This window comes from Mobula birostris, chromosome 26 (assembly GCF_030028105.1).
Source record: "Mobula birostris isolate sMobBir1 chromosome 26, sMobBir1.hap1, whole genome shotgun sequence".
In the NCBI taxonomy this organism is placed as follows: Eukaryota; Metazoa; Chordata; class Chondrichthyes; order Myliobatiformes; family Myliobatidae; genus Mobula; species Mobula birostris.
Window position 1 is genome coordinate 2,259,155 of NC_092395.1, and position 26,207 is coordinate 2,285,361.

At 40.4% G+C, this 26,207-nt stretch overlaps 1 protein-coding gene across 1 annotated transcript in view; it reads right to left on the reverse strand.

Annotated features, from left to right (window-relative positions):
- The window catches only part of LOC140188037 (A disintegrin and metalloproteinase with thrombospondin motifs 6-like), a 214,837-nt gene that overhangs the window by 162,777 nt on the left and 25,853 nt on the right, over window positions 1-26,207 (reverse strand). Inside the window, exon 3 of the mRNA XM_072243939.1 lies at window positions 9,481-9,845. Within this exon, the coding sequence (XP_072100040.1) occupies window positions 9,481-9,845 (365 nt within the window). The remainder of the gene's footprint in view (window positions 1-9,480; window positions 9,846-26,207) is intronic.

Here is a 26,207-nt window from a genome sequence, read left to right on the forward strand (position 1 = left end):
TTGTGCTGTTCTTAGCTTTCTTTCTTTCCCCCTAGTTTAAACTTTGAATTTAAAATTTTTATTTGCTGATTCTTGAGGGGGAACAATATGTCCATGTCCATGAGAAGTGGGAAGAATTTACCTGAACCTAGTGATAAAGGTAATGGGAAAGGAAAGGTGCAAAAGGAAAGATCTGATGAAATGCCATCGTGGGCTGAAGATATCGTTCGGACACTGAATTCTATTAAGGATCAGAATGGATCAATTAAAGACCAACTCAAAAAGAATAGTAATGAAATGAAGTCATTTCTGGGAAAACTTAAAAACCTGGAAACTCAAGTTATTACACATGGAGGAATTGAAGATAACTAAGCAAAAGTTGTCTGAAGCTACAACTCGTTTGGAAAGATATCAAAATAAGATTATAGACCTGGAAACTAGGTCTCGCCGAAAGAATATATGAATTGTTGGGCTGCAAGAAGGAGCTGAAGATGGAGTTTCCACACTTCATTTCCAACCATTCTATCAAAGCCACCTGCTATAGAAAGGGCACACAGGGCTCTTTCAAATAATGCGACAGGCAAGAAAACAGAGTTTTTAGATTTATGGAATCTGAGCTCCACTTTTACGAAGATTACCCAAGAGAGATAATGGAACAAAGATCAAAATTTGCCCTGGTAATGAAACAGGCATATGACAAAAAACTCTTTCCCTCCCTGAGGTATCCGACAAGAATGAAGTTTTTCCCGCTAATTCTCCTCCTCATACTATTTTTGATCCAAAAGCTGCAATGGACTTTGTTCAGGCTATACCCGCAGCTGTTACTGACGCCACAGCTGAATGAACTATCTGAAAGGTTGTTTGGCTATCAGTATATTATTAGCATTTTGGAAAGAAGATTTATGAAGGTCATTTGTATATTTCATTGACTAATTAAAGGAGACAAGGAGAGTTGTTCATTATTGCATATTGTTGGTTTTCCTTTGGAAGGAAGATTTACGGCTCAAGTATGACTGTCTAAATGATCATCTGAACATTCGACTGAGAGAAGAAGGGGATTTGTTCCTTTAATTTAATACTTGGTTTGTTTCTTTTTTTAATGAGCTAATTGGTTAGTTTTTTTCCTACTAATAGGGCTATATATATATATTTGCGTCGGGGCGTGGCCAAGTGGTTAAGGCGTTCATCTAGTAATTCAAAGGTCGCAGTTCGAACCTTGGCTGAGGCAGCGTGTGTGTCCTTGAGCAAGGCACTTTACCACACATTGCTCTGCGACAACACCGGTGCCAAGCTGTATGGGTCCTAATGCCCCTCCCTTGGACAACATCGGTGGCATGGAGAGGGGAGACTTGCAGCATGGGCAACTGCTGGTCTTCCATACAACCTTGCCCAGACCTGCGCCCTGGAAACCTTCCAAGGCGCAAATCCATGGTCTCATGAGACTAATGGATGCCCATAAAAATTTGGGAGGGTTTAATTACTCATGATATTATTAATCAGCCTTTTTGAAAATTCTGCTGGGTCAAATGTACTATTAATTTTTTTTCTGTTTTATTATAACATTTTATAATTGAATTTGAAGTTTTTTAAGGAATTAATATTAAACTTAAAGATGGCGCTGGTTTTTCTCTCTAAAAGGTAACATTATTTTGGTTCTTTCTTGTTTATTAGTTGATGGAATGTAAATACCTTTCTTTGCTGAGACTTTATTGTCTTTTTAACAAGGTCACTACTTTTTTACTAACTGGGGGGAGGGAAAGAAAACACAGACAGAGCAGTCAGTAGCTTTGAACTCCGGGTGTGGGTGGGTGGGTTTAGAGTTAAGAGTTTTTTCCCATTGGGTGGTTCCGGAGCATGCGTGTTTTGTTATGTGGTTGTATTCTTCATCACCGTCATTTTTGATGATTCCGTATTAGTATGTGCTCTGCGCATGTATAAAGTAGAATAAAATCATAGTATGGTATTTAAACGGATTAATATAATAAGTTGGAATGTACATGGTTGGAATCATCCTAATAAACGAAAAAAGACTTAAAATTATTAACCAATTCCAACCTGATATAATTTTCACTCGAGAGACACATATCAGGGCGGGAGATCAAAACAGATTTTTTGGATGGTGGAATGCTTTGTAATTCCATTCTACTTCTCAGGGTAAAACAACAGGCGTGTCTATTTTTATTAAACCTAATATATTTATTCAAGAGGATATTGAATCAGATTCTAATGGTAGATTTTTAATTGTTAAAGAAACGATCTGTAACAGAAAAGTTGTTTTGGTTAATTTGTATGGTCCTAACTTAGATGATCCTTTTTTTAAAAAAAGATATTTGCTTTACTGCCTGATTTAAATGAATATATGCTGATAATGGGTTGGGATTTTAAACTGCTTCTTAAATCCTATGATTGATAAGAGCTCAACCAATCAGCAACTTCCAAATCGATCCACATCATTTATTAATTCCTCTTTGATTGATTTTGGGTCGATTGATTTGTGGAGGTATCTCCATCCCGATAATAGGGAATATTCTTTCTTCTCACATGTTTATAAAAATATTCGAGGATCGATTATATTATAATTGATCCCCGCTTCTTGCCTAGTGTTAAAACTTGCAAATATGATGCTATTGCTATATCTGATCATGCGCCTCTGAGTTTGTCTTTTGAATTTGATGATGTCATTCTTGTCCGCCCACCTTGGCGCATGTCTCAGACATTATTGCAAAACTCTGACTTTGTCAGTTTCATTGAAACCCAGATAAAAGAATTTTTTCTTTTTAATGATATAGGGGGTATGTCTAAATTAATTATATGTGATACATTTAAAGGATTTTTACATGGTCAGATTATTTCATATTCAGCTAAACTTAAAAAAACAGACTAAAGCAGAATTAGATAGAATTTCAAAACAAATTAAAGATTTAGATAATATTTATGTAATTTCCCCCAATATTAATTTATTTAAACAAAGGGTGGAACTTCAATCACAATATAACCTGTTATTAACTCATCCCATTGAAGGATATTTGCTTAAGTTAAAGAACCAATTTTATATGTTTGGAGATAAAAATAATAAACTGCTTGCATCTCAATTAAAAATGGCTGCAGCCAAAAGGCAAATCATGAAAATTCGTAGGAAAGATGGTACCTTGGCTCAGGAATATGAAGAAATAAATAAGATTTTTCAAGATTTTTATGCTGAACTTTATAAATCTCAATGTCCGTTAGATTCCTCTGAAATGAATGCTTTTTTACGAAAGATTGTTTTTCCTAAAATCTCGGCTGAGGACCAAAAAACTCTTGATGCTCAAATCACTGAAGCAGAAATTCATAAAGCTATTTTTTCAATGCAATCTGGTAAGTCCCCAGGACTTGATGGCTATCCTGTAGAATTTTATAAAAAATTTGGAAAGTTACTTTCTCCATATATGTTGGAAATGTTTAAGGATTCTTTTGTAAAAGGTGACTTACCCTCTACTTTTTATGAGGCTTCTATTTCTTTAATTCTTAAAAAAGATAAAGATCCCACTGACTGTGCTTCATACAGACCTATTTCATTACTGAACGTCGACGCTAAGATTCTGTCAAAGATAATGGCCAATCGGTTGGAGAATATTTTGGGTAAAATTATTTTTAAAGATCAAACAGGCTTTATAAAGGGTTGCTATTCTTTTTCAAATGTTCGGATACTATTTAACATTATATATTCGTCCTCTTTTAAAACTCCACAATGTGCTGTATCTTTGGATGCTGAAAAAGCGTTCGATCGAGTCAAATGGAAATATTTATTCAATGTTTCAGAGAGATTTGGCTTTGGTGCTAATTTTAATAATTGGATTAAAATGATATATAAAGCCCCTATTGCTACTGTTGTCACTAACAATTGTAGGTCTCCTTTTTTTCAGCTTTCACGGGGGACAAGGCAAGGCTGTCCATTAAGTCCTTTGTTGTTTAACTTAATATTAGAACCCCTTGCTATTGCTCATCGTGAGGCTAAAAATATCCATGGGATTTTTGTGAATGAGACCAAGCATACGATCTCTCTTTACGCTGATGATTTATTGGTTTATATATCTAATCCTGACAAATCTATTCCTGCCCTGCTAAAATTATTTAATGAATTTGGAGGTTTTTCAGGATATAAAATAAATTTTAGTAGAAGTGAATTGTTTCCTTTAAATGATTGTCTCTATATATGATAATGCCCCTTTTAAAGTCACAGATTCTTTTAGATATTTAGGTATTATAATTACTAAAAAATATAAGGATCTTTATAAAGCCAATTTTGTTCCTTCAGTAGACTCGATGAAGTATTTATTTAGTAGATGGAGTCTATTTACATTTTCACTTGTTGGTTGTATTCAGATAGTTAAAATGATGATTTTACCAAAATTTTTATATTTCAGAATATTCCTGTTTTTTTGACTAGTAAGTTTTTTGATTGGATTGATTCTATTATTTTATCTTTTATTTGGAATAATAAAAGACCAAGAATTAGTAAATGTCACTTACAAAAATTGAAAAAGAATGGAGGTCTTGCTTTGCCTAATCTAAGAATGTATTATTGGGCTGTTAATGTGCGATACATGTCTTTTTGGTTATATTGGGTTGATAAGAGTGATTGGCCAATTTGGGTAGACCTGGAACTGAAAGTTGTAAAACAGTTTCATTTAACCTCGTTATTGGGAGCTGCTTTACCTATGCAATTAGCTAAAGTTGTTAATTTAAACCTATATCCTGTGATTAAGTATCCTTTATAAATCTGGCTCCAGTTCTACAATTTTTTTTAATCTTAAAAAATTTAAACTTTGTAGTCTAATTTATCGTAATTACTTTTCTAAGCCTTCTTTGAGTGATCCAATTTTTTTACTTTGGAAAAATAAAGGTATTAATTCTTTTTTGGATTTATTTAAAGAAGATAGATTGATGTCTTTTGAACAATTAATTGATAAATATTCTCTTTCATACTCACACTTTCTGCAATACGTTCAAGTTGGACATTTTTTACAAAAGTATTTAAGTAATTTTCCTTACATATTGGAGGCTGACCAGTTAGATAATATAATGAGTATGAATCCTTTGATCAAGGGTTCTATTGGAAGAATTTATAATTTATTATTACAATGGGATAAGCATCCTTTATCTAAGATTAAACAGGATTGGGAAAAGGAACTCAATTTGACTTTTATGACGGAGGATCGGATGCGGATTTTGGTTAACTCTTTCAATTTGTGCTAGCCATTCATTGATTCAATTTAAACTTGTACATCGTTAGCATTTGATGAAGGAGAGACTTTCTAAAATATTTTCTAATGTTGATAGTCATTGTGATAGATGTAGAACTGAGATAGCTACACTGACACATATGTTTTGGTCTTGTTCTATATTGGAACAGTTCTGGAAGTCGGTTTTTTCAAGAATTTCTAAAGCACTTAAAATTAATCTACAACCTAATAAATTAACCGAGCTTTTTGGAATAATTCCTCAAAATATTCATGGTATTTCTGAGTCTGACCAACATGTTATTGCATTTGTTATATTGATAGCTAGGAGGGCCATTTTGTTGAAGTGGAAGGATATATCAGCTCCCACTTTGTCACAATGGTTCTCTCAAGTGATGCTATGTCTTAGTTTGGAAAAACTTAGAAGTCGAACCTTTGAACCTTTATTTGATTTTGAGAAAAGATGGGGCTCATTTGCTTGTTATTATCATTTGAGCTAATTGATAGATTTTTTCCACGATCTAATTGTAAATTTTTTAGTATATTTACTTCTCTTGCTGGCAGTTTGATGTTTATTTTTAGAAGCTTTTTATATGACACATAACTCTGGGGCTGTACACCATAATGGGTTCTTTTTTTTCCCTCACTTTTTCTGCTTAGTAGGTTTTTTTGTTATCACAAATTTTTTTTTCAATCTTTAAGATAATGTCTTTTTTGTGACATTGTAAGTGTTGTTACTTCAATGTACTCATGTTATTTCTTTTGTATAATATAACAATAAAAAGATTTGAAAAGGAAAAGGAAAAAAAATTGTGCCTCCAATAAAATGTTCTTCACCTCCCACTTGGCCAATACCTGGCTCCTTCACTCAGTTAGCAAAGGAAAAATTGTGGCATCTGAGCATAATCATCTCTCAGCAACATCGCATCTACTCCCTCCTATTCTTTTTCAGACTTTTCCTCATAAATCTCAAGCTTCAAGACTCCTTGCTCGCTCTCTCTCTCTCTCTCTCCAAATCAGCCAACTATCTGGCTTGCTGGATTGGGCAGTGTACAGCACATCACAAGGAACTCTCCAGATCTTCTTAGTGTGTGAAACAGACAACTACAGTCTGATGCAGGAAGCAGAATCTCATTTTGATATTACAATGGCATGTTTCATTATTTTCCAGACATTTGCCTAGCTCCCACTGTATCTGCACAGTTGACGTGCTAGTGTGAAGAAACAGGGAAACAAAAAACAGTGACTCTGAAATCTATCCCTCAGGGTACCTTGCAGTGCAGATCTACAGAATGGATCACAAGCACTTCCTGGAAACATGACAGTCTTATTAGTATTAAGCCCATCACCCCTACTGGGGCACAGACCACCAACAGTAGCTCATCAGAGACCTCTATCCCAGGCTAGTGTTTTAAGTTAACCCCAGGTGTAGCCCATTTTACATCTTGCAGGCAAAAATCCTTCCTGTCCCAGGGATGATGAATTCGGAGCTTCTCTTGGCATTTCTGTAGCTCTGGATTTTTACAAGATGTGATTGCTAGCCCCATGCACAACCATCCTCCTTCTGCAGTTGGGCTTGGGTCCATCCATGGCAGAGTTAAACATGACATTCACCATGAAGAAATTCTCCACGACTCCCAAACAGCAGCTCACTGAAGGAATGAAGGCCTTTCCTATTCTTAACAGGTCTGATTTATTAAGGGAGCTCTTATGTGCAATGGTTATAAGCAATGTTGGGAAATCACTGTTCCCAAGATGCCACTTGTTTCTCAATGACATAGAAATAATGCCTTCACAAAGTGTGGGTGACTGTTTCACTGCAGTGGTGAGCAGCAGAGAGATAGTAAGGGTCTGCTACAGTGACTTACTGAAGAAAACAAATTAAGAGTCAATGTCTGCAGCGAACATGAACTGGGCACTAGAGTGTAGTCAAATGTTCTCCTGCAGGACTCCTCCCAGTGTCAGCATGGAAGCCTGAAGGTTGTGAATATATTGCCCACCAGAGAGACTTACCCAAAATGCGGTTTCTATGAAGACTCTGCAGGTGTATGCTCTTTACAGATGGTGATGTCCTTCCCTATAATGCCAAAGCTCCAGATCCACCCCAAAGGGCCAACCGCAACCACACTGAGGCCCCAGGAATGGAGTGCTGCCAGTGGTTTTAAATTATACAGAGCTACCAATGCAATGGTAGTATCAGCAGCTAAATGCTGGAAAAATAAGCACACCGTTTGTTGTAATGGTGTCTGGGGAACCTGAAGCTACTCATTCAAGGCTCCCAGTGTCAGCAGAGTTTTACTTTAAAAAGTGAAAACAAAATAAAGGCGAGTAAAATGTGTTTCTATTCTATTGAGCCCATTCCAAGAAGTCACTATGCGGAATTTTCTGTTCTAATTTTGGTTGGCATAGCCAGAAAAATGGCATAACACAAACAGCAATGTCATTTGGTGGTGCCTGATACTAGAATAATGTCAGGGGTGCTAACATGGATAATGCATGGAGGTATGCAGCCCCAGAATGGGTTCCATACAATCTAACATCTGATCTTAAGTGTTGCAGTCAATATTACCTTTGGTGCACAGTAGCTATTCATAAGATAAGATGTAAATTCTACAGAGTTTGAACTTACTGACTAGGTAGTTACCTGGTTAGGAAAAGCAAGCAGAGTTTTGGACTGGAAAGCAGGAAATGCAGGATTCCTTCCAAGAAGTCAGCGCTTTTCATGGAGTGAGCTTCCAGGTGGACACAGAATACAGCAGAGGAAGCAGCAGAAATAGATAGGTCTGACCCCTGGGGTGGGAGGAGTGGAAGGCATTTCTACTCCTCTTGGCAGGACTTTCATATGATGAAAGACTGGATCGACTAGGCTTATACTCGCTGGAATTTAGAAGATTGAGGGGGGATCTTATTGAAACGTATAAAATCCCAAAAGGATTGGACAGGCTAGATGCAGAAAGATTGTTCCCGATGTTGGGGAAGTCCTGAACGAGGGGTCACAGTTTAAGGATAAAGGGGAAGCCTTTTAGGACCGAGATGAGGAAAAACTTCTTCACACAGAGAGTGGTGAACCTGTGGAATTCTCTGCCACAGGAAACAGTTGAGGCCAGTTCAATGGCTATATTTAAGAGGGAGTTAGATATGACCCTTGTGGCTAAAGGGATCAGGGGGTAAGGAGAGAAGGCAGGTACAGGGTTCTGAGTTGGATGATCAGCCATGATCATACTGAATGGTGGTGCAGGCTCGAAGGGCCGAATAGCCTACTCCTGCACCTATTTTCTATGTTTTCTATGCATGCAATGCTGTGAAAACACTCACCTTCTGTCTGAAGCTGTTACATTTCCAAAGATTTGTAAAGCCCAGACATTCACAGTAAATGCTGTAAGTTAAATCAGAGGCTTTCAGACTTACTGACAGAAAATATCAACCAAATCACCCAAGAGCTATTGCATCTCTCAGACACCGATGGTTGATCTGGACCAGTCTCCTTTAATTGTGCAAATATTTCACTTCCAATTTCTGGAGCTCAGTATAGTAAAAAGCAAATTTTATAACATTTTATTGTCTCACATTCTATAGGTGGGAAAACAACATTACTTTTTCTAGATTCTGAGAAAATCTAATTCACTTTCAAAGTAACAGAAAGAGCAACAACACTGACCAATAGTGCACCAATTTTTGAAACTATCTCTGAAGCAGTTCCCATAAAATTAAGAAATCAAGAAACTACAGGTGCCAGAAATACAAAATCAAGACATTGCTGGAAATACTCAGCAGACCAGCAGTATCTGTGGAAGGAGAGACAGGAGGAAAGCTCATAAACCTTTCAGCATAATATTTCAGATCAATTGCCTATGTAAATGAGATGGTTAACAGTCAAGGCACTTGTTATTGCATGCCACGCTGAATTAAACATCTACTATGCCGGTAAGTAGGGATGTTAAAAAAAAATGTTTTGATACAATTTTGAGGCAGTTGGAGAAAACCAAGTGTTTTTCATTTTGATAATGAGGACAAGATTTTGTTATTTATTTCTATTGATAAATCAAATTACCTTCATCTACCTGATTAACAATTTATAATAGCTGGAGATGAGATTAAAACATAATTTCACTCTAATTTATATAATGTACATTGTTTACATTTCATATCTGATCACAATAAGTTAGAAAATAGCAAGTTTATTTCTACAAGAGCTAAACTACACTTGTACCACTTTAAGTGCTATAAAATGCTACTGAAAACTGCATGATTGAGTTTGTAACAGAACTCAAAAACTTACCAATCCATTACAGTTACTTAAGGCAACTTTTGTGGCTCCCTGGAGATCACTTAAATGTCCCAAATAATGACATTCATCCATATAATCATGTCTCCATTCCAAGCCATCTCTCTTCCAATATTCTACAGTAAAATAATCTGATACGAGATTAGCATGCAAAGTCAAGTTTAAAAGAAAGTGCAATCCATGTGAAGATACTTTATAAAAAACTTGCTGCTCAACTGGCTCATGTTGAAATGCAGGTAAGCTTCTTTTTGATCGCAGTTCGTGGCTACTTTTTACATTATAGCTTAAGAAGTCTCCATTGTGGTCTACTCGGACTGGAATTGCTATTTCATAGTGCTCGAGAGTTGACAGGAACTCTTCTGTATTTGAAAAAAAAAGTTTGTTATTCAGTTGCAGATTTCATTTCTTAATCCTTTCCCTCATTTAAAAGTCAATTTATAAAAAGATGCATTTCCTGTAGTAATCTTTGACCGATTCCCAAATATATAATCAATAAGGCACCATCCATCATTAAGGACCCTCACCATCCAAAAGAAGTCCTCTTCTTGTTACACACACAAAATGCTGGTGGAACGCAGCAGGCCAGGCAGCATCTATCGGAAGAAGTACAGTCGACTAGTCCTGACGAAGGATCTCGGCCCGAAACGTCAACTGTACTTCTTCCTATAGATGCTGCCTGGCCTGCTGCATTCCACCAGCATTTTGTGTGTGTTGCTTAAATTTCCAGCATCTGCAGATTTTCTCCTGTTTGCGTCCTCTTCTCGTTGCTACTATTGAGGAGGAAATGAGGGGCCTGAAGACACACTCAACAATTCAGAAATAGCATCTTCCCCTCCAACATCAGATTTTTAAATGGTCCATGAACACTACCTTGCAATTCCTCCTTTTTAGCACTATTTATTTTTGTAATTTATTGTAATTGTCTTTTTTGTTGTACTTTTGTCACAAAACTATTTTCATGTCACTTAAATTTATTATCACTAACTGGATTCTGATTTTCTATTGTTCTACAATATTCCTTAAATTGAAAGAGTTGGTGTATATGGACCATAGATTATACAAATCTTTTCCACATTGCTCTACCACAGCTGACTGACACATTACGGGCAGTGGTAGGTTAGATCATGCTCCACTACGACACTACTCTCCACACGGTGAGCTCTAGCATTCATATTGCACTGGCACATCGTATCATCAGCCATCTGGTTCTGGACAAACTCTTAACATTTCTTCATCAATGTAATTCTCAGCACTAGCGTTAAACAGGGAGAAGTCATTAGGTTTTGATTGGACACTTTTTGCAAATTTTCACTGAGAACAAGAATTTATTTATTTTACTTTGAGTGGCAGTACAGGACAGGCCCTTCTGGCACAACAAGCCGCACCACCCAGCAACCCTCCGGTTTAACCCTAGCCTATTCGTAGGACAACTTACAATGACCAATTAACCTACTAACTGGCATGTCTTGGACTGTGGGAGTAAAATGGAGCACATGAAGGAAACCCATGTACAAACTTGCTTACAGATTACGCCAGAATTAAACTCTGAACTCTGGCGCCCCGAGCTGTAATAGTGTCATGCTAACCACTTCGCTACCATGATGCCCCCTACAGGATGCTTTCCCCTTCTACAGGCTGTGGGTGTTGCTGCCTGTTGTATATGTGGCCGGGTTACACAACAAAGCTATAAATAAAAACGCTGGAGACGGGAGCTAAATTAACAAGGGTTCTTTACTGACTGAAACTGAACTGAACACACATATACAGATCAATATGCGCCTAATAGCACATGCAACGTGTTACTACAACATAAAGTAGTCCCATAATATACAGTAGGCTATATGGTACATTCCTCCCTTTTTATTTTAATAGTGTATCAACAGTTTCTTTTTCCCCTGGGGCACGACGCTAAACAAATATGTGTACCCTTAACATAGAAACGCCTACCAATTGTTTACTTAGCAACTTAATATCAAATTATAACAAAGTAACATAATAATAATTATAATTATAACTCAAGTCACTGGGGGAGGGGGTCTTCTCTGCCTCTCCGGGTAACGGCTGTCCTGAAACATTTGCTTTGGGGAATTAGTCTCCACAGGTACATCAGGTGTGTCCTCAGCACTGATGACAGGCTTATCTGTGGACGAGTCCGATGTGGTCACATCAGGAGTGTTTGCTTCTATGTCCGGGGAGTCAGGGTAAGGTGTTGTTGCGTGTTCTTCACCTGAGCATCCAGGATTTGATCCACATGACGTCTCTATACGTTCTCTCCCACTTGTACTCTATACATTCGTGACCCGTCTATGGCGGAAATTATACCCGGTTGCCACTTTTCAGTCTGGTAATCACATGCAAGAACTGACTGTTCCGCACTGAAGCTCCGCGTTAGTTTAGCATTCAAGTGTTTGAACTGTCTGTTTTCCACATCACATCATACATCTGGTTTAAGATGATCCATGCGGGACCTCAGGTTCCTGCTCAGAAACATCATCGCTGGAATCTGATTAGTGATTATATGTACTGCATTATGAAAGGCAAGGAGGAAGTTGTCTATCTTGTGTTGCAGTGGTCGATTTTTGCTGTCCAATGCCTTGATGGCTTTCTTGAATATCTGTACAAATCTTTCTGCCAAGCCATTTGTGGATGGATGGTAAGGGGCAGATGTAAAGTGCTTGATTCCATTGTTCTTCACAAAACTTTGGAGTTCTTCAGAGACAAACTGTCATCCATTGCCTGTGCATGTTTTGTTCTGGTATGCTATTCCTGGTGAACATGGTCCTCAGAGCCGTAATGGTCTTTTCCAAAGTGGTTGATGTCATCTTGATGACCTCTGGCCATTTGGAATGTGCATCAATGACGATTAAAAAGATAAAAGTCCATGAATGGTCCAGCAAAGTCGACGTGCACTCCTTGACACGGTGATGAGGGCCACTCCCACGGATGAAGAGGGGCTTGTGGTGTTGTGTTCTGAATCTTTTGACATCCAGAGCAGTTCTTAGTCAAGTCCTCAATCTGTTTATCGACTCCTGGCCACCACACATAGGCACTGGCAAGACTTTTCATCTTCACGGTGCCCCTCGTGCAGTTCCTCCAGCACTCTGGTGCATAGCTTAGAAGGAATCACAACTCGTGAGCCAACTGATAGTTGCTCCTTCCTCGCTGAGAAGGCTGGAAATTGTGTTACCCCGCACTGGCCATCCCTTTACAGTAGTATCATACACTTCTGACAACATAGGGTCATTGTGTGTTTCGCTTCAATAAGGCTGTTTGTCACTGGTAATTGTTCAACTATTGTTGTGTGAAAGACCTCTGCTGAATCCATATCTTGGAAGTGGGCAGTGGTAAACGTGACAAACCATCTGCGTTGCCATGTTGCTTGGTCCCCTTGTGTTCAATGTCATACATGTGACCTTCTAAGAAAAGGGACCATCGCTACAGCCTTTGTGCTGTCATCACTGGAACACCTTTTCTTGGATTGAAGATTGACACGAGTCAATCAACGAGTCAGTCAGAGTAAACTTTTGGCCATATAGGTAGTGACTTAATTTCTTGACTCCCCATACGAGGCTTAGGGCCTCTCTATCAATCTGTGCAAAGTTGCGTTCAGCTGAAGTTAGCGTTCTTGAGGCAAAGGCTATGGTCTTTCGGAGCCATCTGGAAACTTGTGCGATAACACAGCTTCTATCCCATGGGGTAAAGCATCACAAGCTAGTCAGATTGGTAAGGAGGGTCAAAGTGCGCGAGTATCCCTTCTGAAGTTATGAGTCTTTTAGTTTCTTAAAACACTTTCTCACAGCTCTCAGTCCACTTCTATTGTGTCCCTATCTGTAATAGTGCATTTAGTGGGTGCAGGACTGTGGATAGGTTAGGCAAGAACTTGTGATAGTAGTTTACTAGACCAAGATATGCTCTCAGCTGAGACACATTTTCAGGTGGTGGTGCCTTAAGCACTGCTTCTATCTTGTCTTGAGACATGTATAAGCCATCCTTGTTGATCACATGCCCAGTACGAGACTTCCTTTTTAAAAAAAACTCACATTTCTGTTGATTAGCTCTGAGCCCATATTCTCGTAACCTGGTGAGCACTTGTTTTAGGTTAGAAAGATGTTTGTCGTCATCTTTGCCAGTGACAATGATGTCATCCAGGTAACACTGAGACCCTGGAATCCCCCGCAGGACCTGGTCCATTGCCCTTTGCCAGATTGCAGGCACTGATGCTACCCCAAACACCAACCTGTTGTACTGGTAAAGTCCTTGTGTGTATTTATTGTCAAGTATTTCTTGGATGCTTCATCGATTTCCATTTGGAGGTAAGCCTGAGTCAAATCAATTTTTGTGAAATGTTCCCCTCCTGACAGGGAAGCAAGAATGTCCTCAATTCGGGGTAGGGGATATTGTACTGTGCGGAGAACTGGGTTAACAGTCACTATAAAGTCACCACATATGCGCACCTTATTTGGTTTTCCTGCTTTTGTGCTGGGGGTTTTCATCACCACTGGAACAAAAGGCATGACCCATTCACTCTAATCCACCTTTGACAGGACCCCAGTCTGCTCCAGATTTTTCAGCTCTGCCTCTAGGACGGATTGCCTATGGCACTGGTCTACTTTGTGAAATTTTGGACATGCATTTTCCTCAATCTCAATCTTTCCCTTCATGCCCTGAAGTGTTCCTATTCCTCTCATGAACACTTCCTCAGAGTCAGCAAGTATTTGTGACAGTCTCTCAGATATAGCCTTGCTGCCCTCTTTTGCTGACACATCTAGTACCTTGATGGTGTGCCAATCCAACTGAATTTTCCTGAGCCATTCATGTCCCAGCAATGGTGGTCCTCCATTTTTTTCAGTACATAGAGGCTGTGTTTTGTCTCCATAGGTCGTTGTCACTTTAATTTTACCTTTGGGACGCACTTTCTGTCCTATCTAAGTCTTTAGCAGTAGTTTAGTTTGTTTCAGAGGTATATGAGAAAACAGTCGTTTGTAGTCGTGTACAGAGATCACTGTTAAAGCTGAGTCTGTGTCCAGCTCCATTTACAGTCTCACGCCTGCCACTTGTGGAGTGATCCATATTACTCTTCGATCATCTGTCTCTTTCAAGCTGTGGAGTTGCAGCCAAGACAATTCATTTTTGTCTGAGTTGTTTTTATCAGAACTGCTTTCTTTCATTTTGTGCACATTGTTGTATCTTCCTTTCTGGGGTTTCTTGTTTCTCTGTATTTTGTCCTTTTTCTGCTGTTTACTAGCTTTGCATACTCTGCCAATGTGGCCCTGTTTGCCACAGTTTCCGCATTCTTTATCTTTAAGACAACAATCATCAGGGTTATGTGACCTGTTCCCACAACATTTCTTTCCTTCACTTCTGTTCAGTGACATTTTATTTGTGGCATATTCCAGAGATTTTTGTTGCATCTCGGAAGCACCCCGGGCTGCTGTTTCCGTTGATATTGAGATGTTTAGCGCTTTCTCAAATGTAAGGTCTTTTTCCACACAGGAGCTTCTTCTGTGTGGCTTCAAAGTGTGTGCCACACACTAACCTGTCCCTCAATGTGTCTGATAGACCAACTCCAAATTGAGAATGTTCTGATAATTTGCGCAATTCAGCCCAATATTTAGAAATGCTTTAATTTTAGCTCTGATTCCATTTGTGAAATTTAAATCTTTCAGCAATGACCAGTGGTTTGGGGTTTAAGTGCTGTTGGAGGGTGTCTACTATTTGCTTGAACGTTTTGCAGGCTGGCTTTTCAGTGGTTAACAAGCTCCATAGCAGCCTCTATGTTTTTGCTGCCATATTACTGAGTAAGATGCTGGCTTCCTTTTCATCATTAACACCATTAGCCTCGCAATATAACTCCACTCTTTCAATGTAAATTGCCCACTCTTCAATGCCACTATCAAATGCTGTAATGGTTCCAATTATCGCCATTTTTGTTATGTTAATTAAGCCCCGTTCTAAGGCTACATCCACACCATGCTGGATAATTTTGAAAATGCCGGTTTCGAGTAAAAGCGATAGGCATCCACACTAAGCGTTTTTCAAAATATTTCTGTCTACATTAACATGGATATTTGGGTGAATCTCCTCTACTGGGCATGCACAGGACACACACAGAAAATAAGCGAAGAGGAAACTGTGTACTTAGTGTGCATTTATCCAGCTACAGAGTAGAAAAACTTCAAAGGAATTGCTCTTGGCTGTTGCGCAGGAGTTCTTAAAACTAAAAAAAAACAAATACTGGAGCGTATGGAGGCAACCAACAGGGAGTTCACGGACAGTATGACCCGGCTGATGACGAACATTGAAAGACTGACTAATTCTGTTGCATTAGTAAAGCACCTTGTTAAATGTATAAAACATGTCTGCATCAGTGTTATCTTGTATTTCCATACAATGTTACATTAGGCTGTTACACATCTATTGTCAGAGAAGTACTTGCATAAGTAGGTAAACCACCTTCATACAAGGACAGAAAACAGGACAAAGTGAGTATACTTATTTATTCAGTAAGCTATAGGTCAAAGTATTTGGTGACTACATTTCTAACTCTTCTGGCTTCAGTCTCATTGCCGTCTGTTCTGAAATTGTTAGGCTATGTGGGGGGTTGCGTTCAAGAAAACAAGGAAATGCCGCGCTGCCGCCATCTGTTCCGGCACGTCATGACAGCATTTTTAAATAGTCAAAAAAGCTCACTTCTCAATTTCAGTCTCATGCCATTCACACCGACTGCGCGTTATAACAGCCATCAGGCAGTGCTTGCGCAGTACCAAGCAGAAGCAGAAAAAGCATTGTTGTTGTGTTGTCATGACAGCGTTTTTAAATCTCTCCGTTTACCCCATATACACTACAACGGATATTAGGCGTTTTCAGATTTATTTACTCTGGAGACCGTTTCTGAAAATCTGTGTTTTCGGGGGATGAAAACGCTGCTTTAGTGTGGACGGAGGGTCAAAATGAAGAGAAAAAGCTTCGTTCTCAAAATTATCCAGCGTAGTGTGGACGTAGCCTAAGGTAGAAGGAGATGACTTATACAGGTCTCGTTACATGCACGTGTAGTTCAACTCTGAGTGATTATGCAGAAAGTTTGAAGTTAATAACTCATCTCCTTCTACCTTAAGCCACGAACTTATCAATCACCCCGATGAGTTATTAACCACAAACTTTCTGCATAATCACTCAAAGAGCTGAACTGCACGTGCAGGTAATGAGAGCTGTATAACTCAGCACCTTCTACCTTAGGCCACAAACTTATCAATTACCCCTGCTGTGGGCACTTTCTGGAGGTCCAAGGTCCGTATGCTCCATGACCACTGGACTAGGTGTGTAAATATAGGAGGGGACTATGCTGAAAATTAAATGTGTGAGGTTTTCTAAAATTGACTACTTCTACCTTAGGCCACAAACTTATCAATCACCCCTCGTAGATTCACCCCTTATGTAACCTCACCATTCTTGCTATCAAAGTATGCTGGGTTGAACCTCTATATGCACATAAAAAGTAACTAAAGTAAAAAATTAGTTCCCGAAAGGATGAAACAGAAACAAAATGAGAAACTGAGAATATGGCAAATTCTGAATAGTTAGTAGCACACACAAAATGCTGGAGGAACTCAGAAGATGAGGCAGCATCTGTGGAAAAGAACGAACAATTGACATTTCAGTTGGACCCTCTTGAGAGCGATTCAAATACACAGCCTTTTGATCTGGAGTCAGACATGCTACCGTTGCACCACAAGGTCAGTCAGCCACAGGTCTAAGTATATATCTTGGCTCAACTATCACAGTAAAAGAACCAAAATCATCCCAATAACGAGAAAATTAAGGGTTGGAAGGGCCAGAAAATAATCTCTATCACTACAGAAAGAATACTGGCAAAGTAGTATCACAGTAAGAGGAACTAAAAACATCCCAATAACAAGAGAGAATCAAGGGGTGGGAGGAATATAAAACAATCTCTATCACTAGAGAAAGAATACTGGCAAACTAATAGGCTGAAGATTAACAAGACTCTTGGATGAGGCAACACAAAGTGCTGGAGGAACTCAGAAAATCAGGCAACAACTATGGAGGGAAATGGACAGTTAATATTTCAGGTTGAGACCCTTTATTACTTCATTACGTTATAAACTTTGGAAGGAAGAATGAAAAAGCTGATTATTACTTAATTGGAGTGAGGCTACAAAATGGTGCCCTTCAGGGAGAAATGTAGGTTGTTGTACATGAAATACAAAAGGTTAGTGTTAATGTGCAGCTACGCAAATAATTAGGAAAACTAACAAGGGGCATGGAGCATAAAGGCAAGGAGATTTTAGTAAAACTTTACAGGGCACTGACAAGACTGCTGCAGCTGCACTAGATATTGATATGTCCATGATATTGCAGTGTTGAATTCCATTTCCCTAGGAAAAAGGCTGCGTGCATTCACCCCATGTCTATTGAGATTTTATACTCCTCTACGAGGTCACCCCTCATTTTATGTTCTGAGGTGTAAAATTCCTAGTCTGCCCAACTTCTCCCCATAATTCAGGCCCTTGAATCCTGGCAATATTCTTGCAAATCTTATTTGCACTCTTTACAACTTACACTGGACAACAAAGGTTTTGCTTCCTAAATACCTTTAGGTGTATCTTATGAATTTTGGGCTACTGATCATGAAAGACACCATGAAATTTCCTTATAACGCACCGTTATTTAAAATAAACTTAGGTTTATTATTTCTATTCATAATTCAAGTCAATTAAAATGTTGCCTACAACGTAAGCTGGAAAGTTTCCTATCTTGTCCAGGCATGCTTAGGCAGCGTGGCTGCTGCATGGCAGGACAGGTTTTAGTAATAATTATTGGATTCAGGACTGTAAGGATAGAATTTGCTATTACCAGGCACAAAAATTTCTATGAAGGATTTTGATATTTGAGACAGATGCTTCCCAGAATAACTGATGCCAAGATCAAGGAAAGCACTTTTGTTCATCCACAAATCAAACAGGTCATCAATGACAAGCAATTTGCAGAATTTCTAGTGGGACTGGAGAAAATCACATTGAAGGCATTCAAGGAATTTGTTGAAATTTTTCTCAGCATCTGCAGAGCACCAAACTACATGCAGCTGGTTGAAAGCATGCTTCAAGCATATAAAACCATAAAATGCAACATATCACTAAAGATTAATTTTCTGTATTCCCATTTAGACTTCTTCCCTGCAAATCTTGGTGCTGTTAGTGATGAGCATGGTGAAAGGTTTCACCAGGACATTGCGGTCATGGAGCAAAGATACCAGGGAAACTGGAATCTATCAATGCTGGCGAATTATTAGACCATAAGACAAAGGAGCAGAAGTCAGCCATTTGGCCCATCGAGTCTGCGCCGCTATTTTATCATGAGCTGATCCATTCTCCCATTTCGTCCCACTCCCCCACCTTCTCACCATAACCTTTGATGCCCCGGCTACTCAGATACCCATCAATCTCTGCCTTAAATACGCCCAATAACTTGGCCTCCACTGCCGCCCATGGCAACAAATTCCATAGATTCACCACCCTCTGGCGAAAAAAAATTCTTCGCATCTCTGTTCTGAATGGGCGCCCTTCAATCCTTAAGTCATGCCCTTTCGTCCTAGACTCCTCCATCATGGGAAACAACTTTGCCACATCCACTCTGTCCATGCCTTTCAACATTCGAAATGTTTCTATGAGGTCCCCCCTCATTCTTCTAAACTTCAAGGAATACAGTCCAAGAGCGGACAAACGTTCCTCATATGTTAACCCTCTCATTCCTGGAATCATTCTGGTTAATCTTCTCTGTAACCTCTCTGTCAGCACATCCTTTCTTAAATAAGGAGACCAAAACTGCCCACAGTACTCCAAGTGAGGTCTCACCAGCACCTTATAGAGCCTCAACATCACATCCCTGCTCCTATACTCTATTCCTCTAGAATTGAATGCCAACATTGCATTCGCCTTCTTCACCACCAACTCAACCTGGAGGTTAACCTTAAGGGTATCCTGTACGAGGACTCCCAAGTCCCGTTGCATCTCAGAACTTTGAATTCTCTCCCTATTTAAATAATAGTCTGCCCGTTTATTTCTTCTGCCAAAGTGCATAACCATACACTTTCCAACATTGTACTTCATTTGCCACTTCTTTGCCCATTCTTCTAATCTATCCAAGTCTCTCTGCAGATTCTCTGTTTCCTCAGCACTACCATCCCCTCCACCTATCTTTGTATCATCAGCAAACTTAACCACAAAGCCATCTATTCCATAATCCAAATCGTTGATGTACAACGTAAAAAGAAGCGGCCCCAACACAGACCCCTGTGGAATACCACAGGTAACCGGCAGCCAACCAGAATAGGATCCCTTTATTCCCACTCTCTGTTTCCTGTCAATTAGCCAAAGCCCTATCCACATATGTAACTTTCCTGTAATTCCATGGGCTCTTATCTTGTTAAGTAGCCTCATGTGTGGTACCTTGTCAAAGTTCTTCTGAAAATCCAAATATACAACATCCACTGCATCTCCCTTGCCTAGCCTACTTGTAATTTCCTCAAAAAATTGTAGTCGGTTTGTCAGGCAGGATTTTCCTTTAAGGAAACCATGCTGAGTTCTGCCTATCTTGTCATATGCCTCCAGGTACTCCGTAACCTCATCCTTCACAATCGACTCCAACAACTTCCCAACCACCGATGTCAAGTTAACAGGTCTACAATTTCCTTTTTGCTTCCTTGCCCCCTTCTTAAATAGCGGAGTGGCATTTGCAATATTCCAGTCTTCCGGAACCATGCCAGAATCTATCGACTTTTGAAAGATCATCGCTAATGCCTCCTCAATCTCCACAGCTACTTCCTTCAGAACACGAGGGGGTTTTGTTGAATACTTAAGCAAGAAGCCTCAGATACGGAGTACAAATGAAAATCATTAACAAAATATTTTTAACTTAGTTGAACTATTGCAAAGCATCAGCACCATTATGGAATTAAATACATTATATTCAATAAAAGTTAATTTGTTGTTTCTCCAAATTCCTACGTGATACAAGTAGCCTGAGACTATATTTGTGTTCATCTTCAAGCAGTCTATCATAAATAAAAAAAATTTCTGAGGAAGCAACACTCTGAAAAAATTTGTTGTCCAGTGTTATTGATGCCTTTTCTATAACAGGGGTGTATGGGGTGTCAGGGAGGGGTAGCACCTCTGGTGGGGGAACATGTCGCGTCCTTTTCAGGGTGGTTAGTCCACCTTTGGTCCCCACCTGGCACTCAGCTCTCACCTGTGGCTCCCCGTAGCTGTTTGCATGTGACAGCGGCCACACCCCTGTCAACGGCTTCGACAAGCCTGCTAAACCAGGGGAGGGTAGCCAATGGGTCTCAAACCCTCGGTGTGATAGGGAGTTGGCTATCTCAGCATGTGAAGACAGACTCCGGCGGATTGAGCGGATGAGACCTATGGAAGGTCCAACGGTCACGAAGGCCGTCTCTGCAAGCGTCGTGGAACGTGTAGAGCAGGACAAGACACAGAAGACGTCCTGGTCATCCACTGCGCCTAGTTCCATCTCCAGCCGTCTAGACTCTGTCTTGCCACTGGATCCAGATGGGAATTGGGAAGAGAGAGTGAGGCTGACGCTGCGCAACTCTCCCTCACTTAAATCCAAATCACGCGCTAGTCTCGACACCATCATAATGGTGTCGAGGTCCTCATCGACGTCAACGATGGACGAAAACCATAACAGGGTGACCAAAACTATACATAATATTTCAAATGTGGTCTCACCAATATCTTGTACAACTGCAAAATAACATCCCAACTCCTATACTTAGTGCCTTAGCAGGTGAAGGCCAGCATGCCAAAATTTTCTTCACCATCCTATTGAACTGTGATACCACTTTCAATGATAGGCATAGTTATCTATAATAACCTGGGTTAAGCTACAGACCACATACTGTGATAACCACATATAGTAATTTTTATGCCTTGTACTGTATTGCTGCCACAGAACAAACTTAACAGCTTATGTCAGTGCTGATGAACTTGACGTCATCCCATCATGGCTGCGATACAACTCTCTGTGTATACCTTCAGATAAGCTCCATCTCCAAAGGTCTAAACAGTGTTCGTGAACAAGAAAAGACTTGAACTCTTCATTTACTGGGGAGTTCTTCTGTGCCAGGCACCAGATTTTAGGCAGTTTTCTTTCTAGTGGCCAAATACCACTATGTGATCTCATATTCTTAATAACCCACATTATGAAAGGAACCTATTAAATAAGCTTTGGGTTAGTCTTGCATCGTAGATCTTAGTAAAAACACCCTAGTGCATGTGTCTGGCACAATTTAGAAACCCAGCTTGCTTGCTGTTTTATCAAAATTACATCAAAAATAATCATCCAGTTAAAAAAAATCACCGACAAGGAAAGGAAATAGAATGAGGTTATATTTCTTATGAGAAATATAACAAGAGGTTGTAAAATTTTTGCTAGATAAAATCAGAACTACTTTGGGTCCTTTATGGACAGTGATGGGAAGAATTTGAGAATAACAAAATGGCAGAGAAATTAAATAAATTGCCCACATCTTCAAGAGGATGCAGAAAACATCCAAAAATGGCATCGAACTTCAAGAACCCTAAGAGGATAGTAAGAACAATCAAGAGGATTGATGGGGTCACCCTCACTCCTATTTGTGACATTTGGTGAGAGTGCTGTATACGAAGGGCTCAAAGCATTGCTGAGGATCCCTACCATCCATCAGGACTAGAACTGTCATTCTGGGTAATCACCTCTCGACTCAGGCTGTGAGACTAATAAATACATAGCCATCACTGAGGCTTCATCACTAGGACAGGGAGCTGGTTACATATATATTGTATATATTCATATTCCACAATCTTCAGTTTTAAAGATGGGACTGGACATCTGTAAGTGCATTAGTTGTCATCTTTCAAAATTCCATCTAATCCACAGTGAATCTACAGATTGGAAAGCAGAAAATTTATTGTTTCTTCCCTCCTTCCTTTCTCAAGTAGAAAACTGTAAACTACATTAGCAAGCATTGGTAGTAATGGCATAGAATGGAAATTGCTTCACGAGCAGGAAAAATAGGTCACTTTCCAGTTGGGAGTTGTTATCAGTGGGGTACCACAGAAATCAATGCTGGGACCCAAATCTAAATCAATAATTTGGATGAGAGTTTAAGGTGCAATAAATACTAAACTTGTTGATAATATAAAAGCTAGGTGGCAGTGTGGACTGCATAGAGAGACTTGAGGGGACCAAGTCCATATTCCCTAATATAACATTTCCCCCTTATATCCATATAAACAGTGAATGGAGTATAATGGGGAAATGTATAGTGGCATAAAGTTTGGTAGGAAAATAGAAAGGCAGAACAATTTTTAAAGAGGACAATGGGTGTGGATTATAACCTGGGTGCCATTGTATACAAATCAACAGGCATATTGAGGAACAATCAGAAATTGGACAATAGGTTGTGTTTTAATACAAAAAGATTCAGATGCAAGAGTAGTTAAGTCAGCTTCGATTATATAGGGCTATAGTGTGACATATTGTATACCAGATACATGTCTGATCTCACTACCTAGGGAATGGTATACTTGCAATACAGAAAAGGTTTGTCAGATTGATTTTGTGATGATGGATTTGTGATAGGATGGAGTAAGGAGACTAGGCCTACACTGAAGTTTAGAAGAACGTAAGATGAGCTCATTAAAACATACAAGTCAAGTCACTTTTTATTGTCATTTTGACCATAACTGCTGGTACAGTACACAGTAAAAATGAGACAAAGTTTTTCAGGACCATGGTGCTACATGAGCAATACAAAAACTACACTGAACTACGTAAAACAACACAAAACTACACTAGACTACAGACCTACCCAGAACTGCACAAAACAGTGCAGGCATTACAATAAATAATAAACAAGACAATATGCACAGTAGAGGGCAGTAGCTTGGTGTCAGTCCAGGCTCTGGGTATTGAGGAGTCTGATGGCTTGGGGGAAGAAACTGTCACATAGTCTGGTCGTGAGAGCCCGAATACTTCGGTGCCTTTTGCCAGATGGCAGGAGGGAGAAGAGTTTGTATGAGGGGTGCGTGGGGTCCTTCATAATGCTGTTTGCTTTACAGATGCAGCATGTGGTGTAAATGTCTCTAATGGCGGAAAGAGAGACCCCGATGATCTTCTCAGCTGACCTCACTATCCGCTGCAGGGTCTTGCGATCCAAGATGGTGCAATTTCCGAACCAGGCAGTGATGCAGCTGCTCAGGATACTCTCAATACATCCTCTGTAGAATGTGGTGAGGATGGGGGGGGGGATGGAAAATGGACTTTTCTCAGCCATCGCAGAAAGTAGAGATGCTGCTGGGCTTTCTTTGCTATGGAGCTGGTGTTGAGGGACCAGGTGAGATTCTCCACCAAGTGAACATCAAGAAATTTGGTGTTCTTAACGATCTCTACAGAGGAGGCGATGTTCAGCGGAGAGTGGTCACTCCATGTCCTCCTGCAGTCAATAACCATCTCTGTTTTGTTCACATTCAGAGACATGTTGTTGGCTCTGCACCAGTCCGTTAGCCACTGCACCTCCTCTCTGTATGCTGACTCATCGTTCTTGCTGATGAGACCCACCATGGTCGTGTCATCGGCGAACTTGATGATGTGGTTCGAGCTGTGTGTTGCAGCACAGTCGTGAGTCAGCAGAGTGAACAGCAGTGGACTTAGCACACAACCCTGGGGGGCCCCCGTGCTCAGGTGCTGCTTCCAATCCGGACTGACTGCGGTCTCCCAGTCAGGAAGTCTAGGATCCAGTTGCGGAGGGAGGTGTTCAGGTCCAGTAGGCTCAGCTTTCCAATCAGTTTCTGAGGAATGATTGTGTTGAATGCTGAACTGAAGTCTATGAACAGCATTCAAACGTACGTGTCATTTTTGTCCAGGTGGGTTAGGGCCAGGTGGAGGGTGATGGCAATGGCATTGTCTGTTGAATGGTTGGGATGGTACGCGGACTGCAGGGGGTCCAATGAGGGGGACAGCAGGGTCTTGGTGTGCCTCATGACGAGCCTCTTGAAACACTTCATGATGATGGATGTGAGTGCGACAGGACAGTAGTCGTTGAGGCAGGACACTGAAGACTTCTTCGGCACGGGGACGAAAGGAACGACGGCGCTGCTCAGGGAGATGTTGAAGATGTCAGTGAGAATCTCTGCTAGCTGGTCTGCATATCCTGTAAGCACTCTGCCAGGAATATTGTCTGGTCCAGCAGCTTTCTGTGGGTTGATCCTGCACAGAGCTCTCCTTACATCGGCCACGGTAAGACACAGCACCTGGTCGTTTGGAGGAGGGGTGGTCTTCCTCACCGCCACATCATTTTCTGCCTCAAAACAAGCATAGAAGTTATTCAATGCATCTGGGAGGGAGGTATCACCAGCTCAGGCAGGTAATGTTGTCTTGTAGTTGGTGATGTCTTGAATGTCCTTCCACATGCACCACTGTCCTGGAAGTGGCTGTGGATTCACTGGGCATGTGCACACTTTGCCTCTCTGATGGCCCGGGACAGTTTGGCCCTCGCTGTTGTTAGGGCTGCCTTGTCGCCTGCTCTGAAGGCGGAGTCACGGGTCCTCAGCAGCGCATGCACCTCCGCAGTCATCCATGGCTTCTGGTTAGTGCGTGTAGTGATGGTCTTGGCCAGTGACATCATCAATGCACTTGCTGATGTAGCTAGTCACTTATGCTGTGTACTCCTCTAAGTTGGTAGAGTCGCCATCGGTTACAGCCTCCCTGAACATGTGCCAGTCAGTGTGCTCAAAGCAATCTTGAAGAGCAGAGATGGCTCATGCTGGCCAGGTTTTCACCTGCTTCTGAACTGGTCTGGAGCGCCTGACGAGTGGTCTGTATGCTGGGATTAGCATAACAGATGTGGACTGAGAACCGAGATGGGGGCGGGGCACCGCCCGGTACGTGTCGGGAATGTTTGTGTAAACAAGGTTCAACGCGTTCTCCCCTCTCATTGCAAAGTCCACGTTCTGATGGAATCTGGGGAGCACTGACTTAAGGATCATGTGGTTAAAATCTCCGACGACAATAAACAGCTCATCAGGGTGTGCGTTCTGCAGTTCGCTAATAGCTCCATACAGTCCACAGAATGCCTCCTTAGCATTAGCGCTGGGGGTAATGTACACACCGACTATAAGGACAGTGGTGAATTCCCCTGGCAAAACTAATAGGGTACTTGACTTGATTGATGCAGGACATATTTCTCTTGACTGGGGGAGAGGGTGACATCTGGGAACAAGAGTCAGCCATTCTTGAATGAGATGAAAAGAAATTCCTCCACTTACAGAATGGAATTAACTGTCCAAGACTATTCTGGAGTTAATGCAGGAAACTGGTGGTGGGATAAAAGACCAAGATCTCACTGAATGGCAGTGCAGGCACAAAGAGCTAAATAGCCAATTCCTGTTTCGATTTCCCACATTGGTACCTATATTTTTGAATAATCCATTACTATGGCCCTGCTATACCTACAATTTACTCAAATTGCTGACATTCTACTCATCTGCTCGAAATCTGTCGAAAATGTCTCCCACGATCTTATCTACAAGATTATTTATCTTTTCCATTGCATAATTTGGATATTCTAACAAATACATATTGTACCTCCATCTCAGACTTCTTTAAAATATCTTGTCCAGTTAACTCTACCAACTCTCAGAATG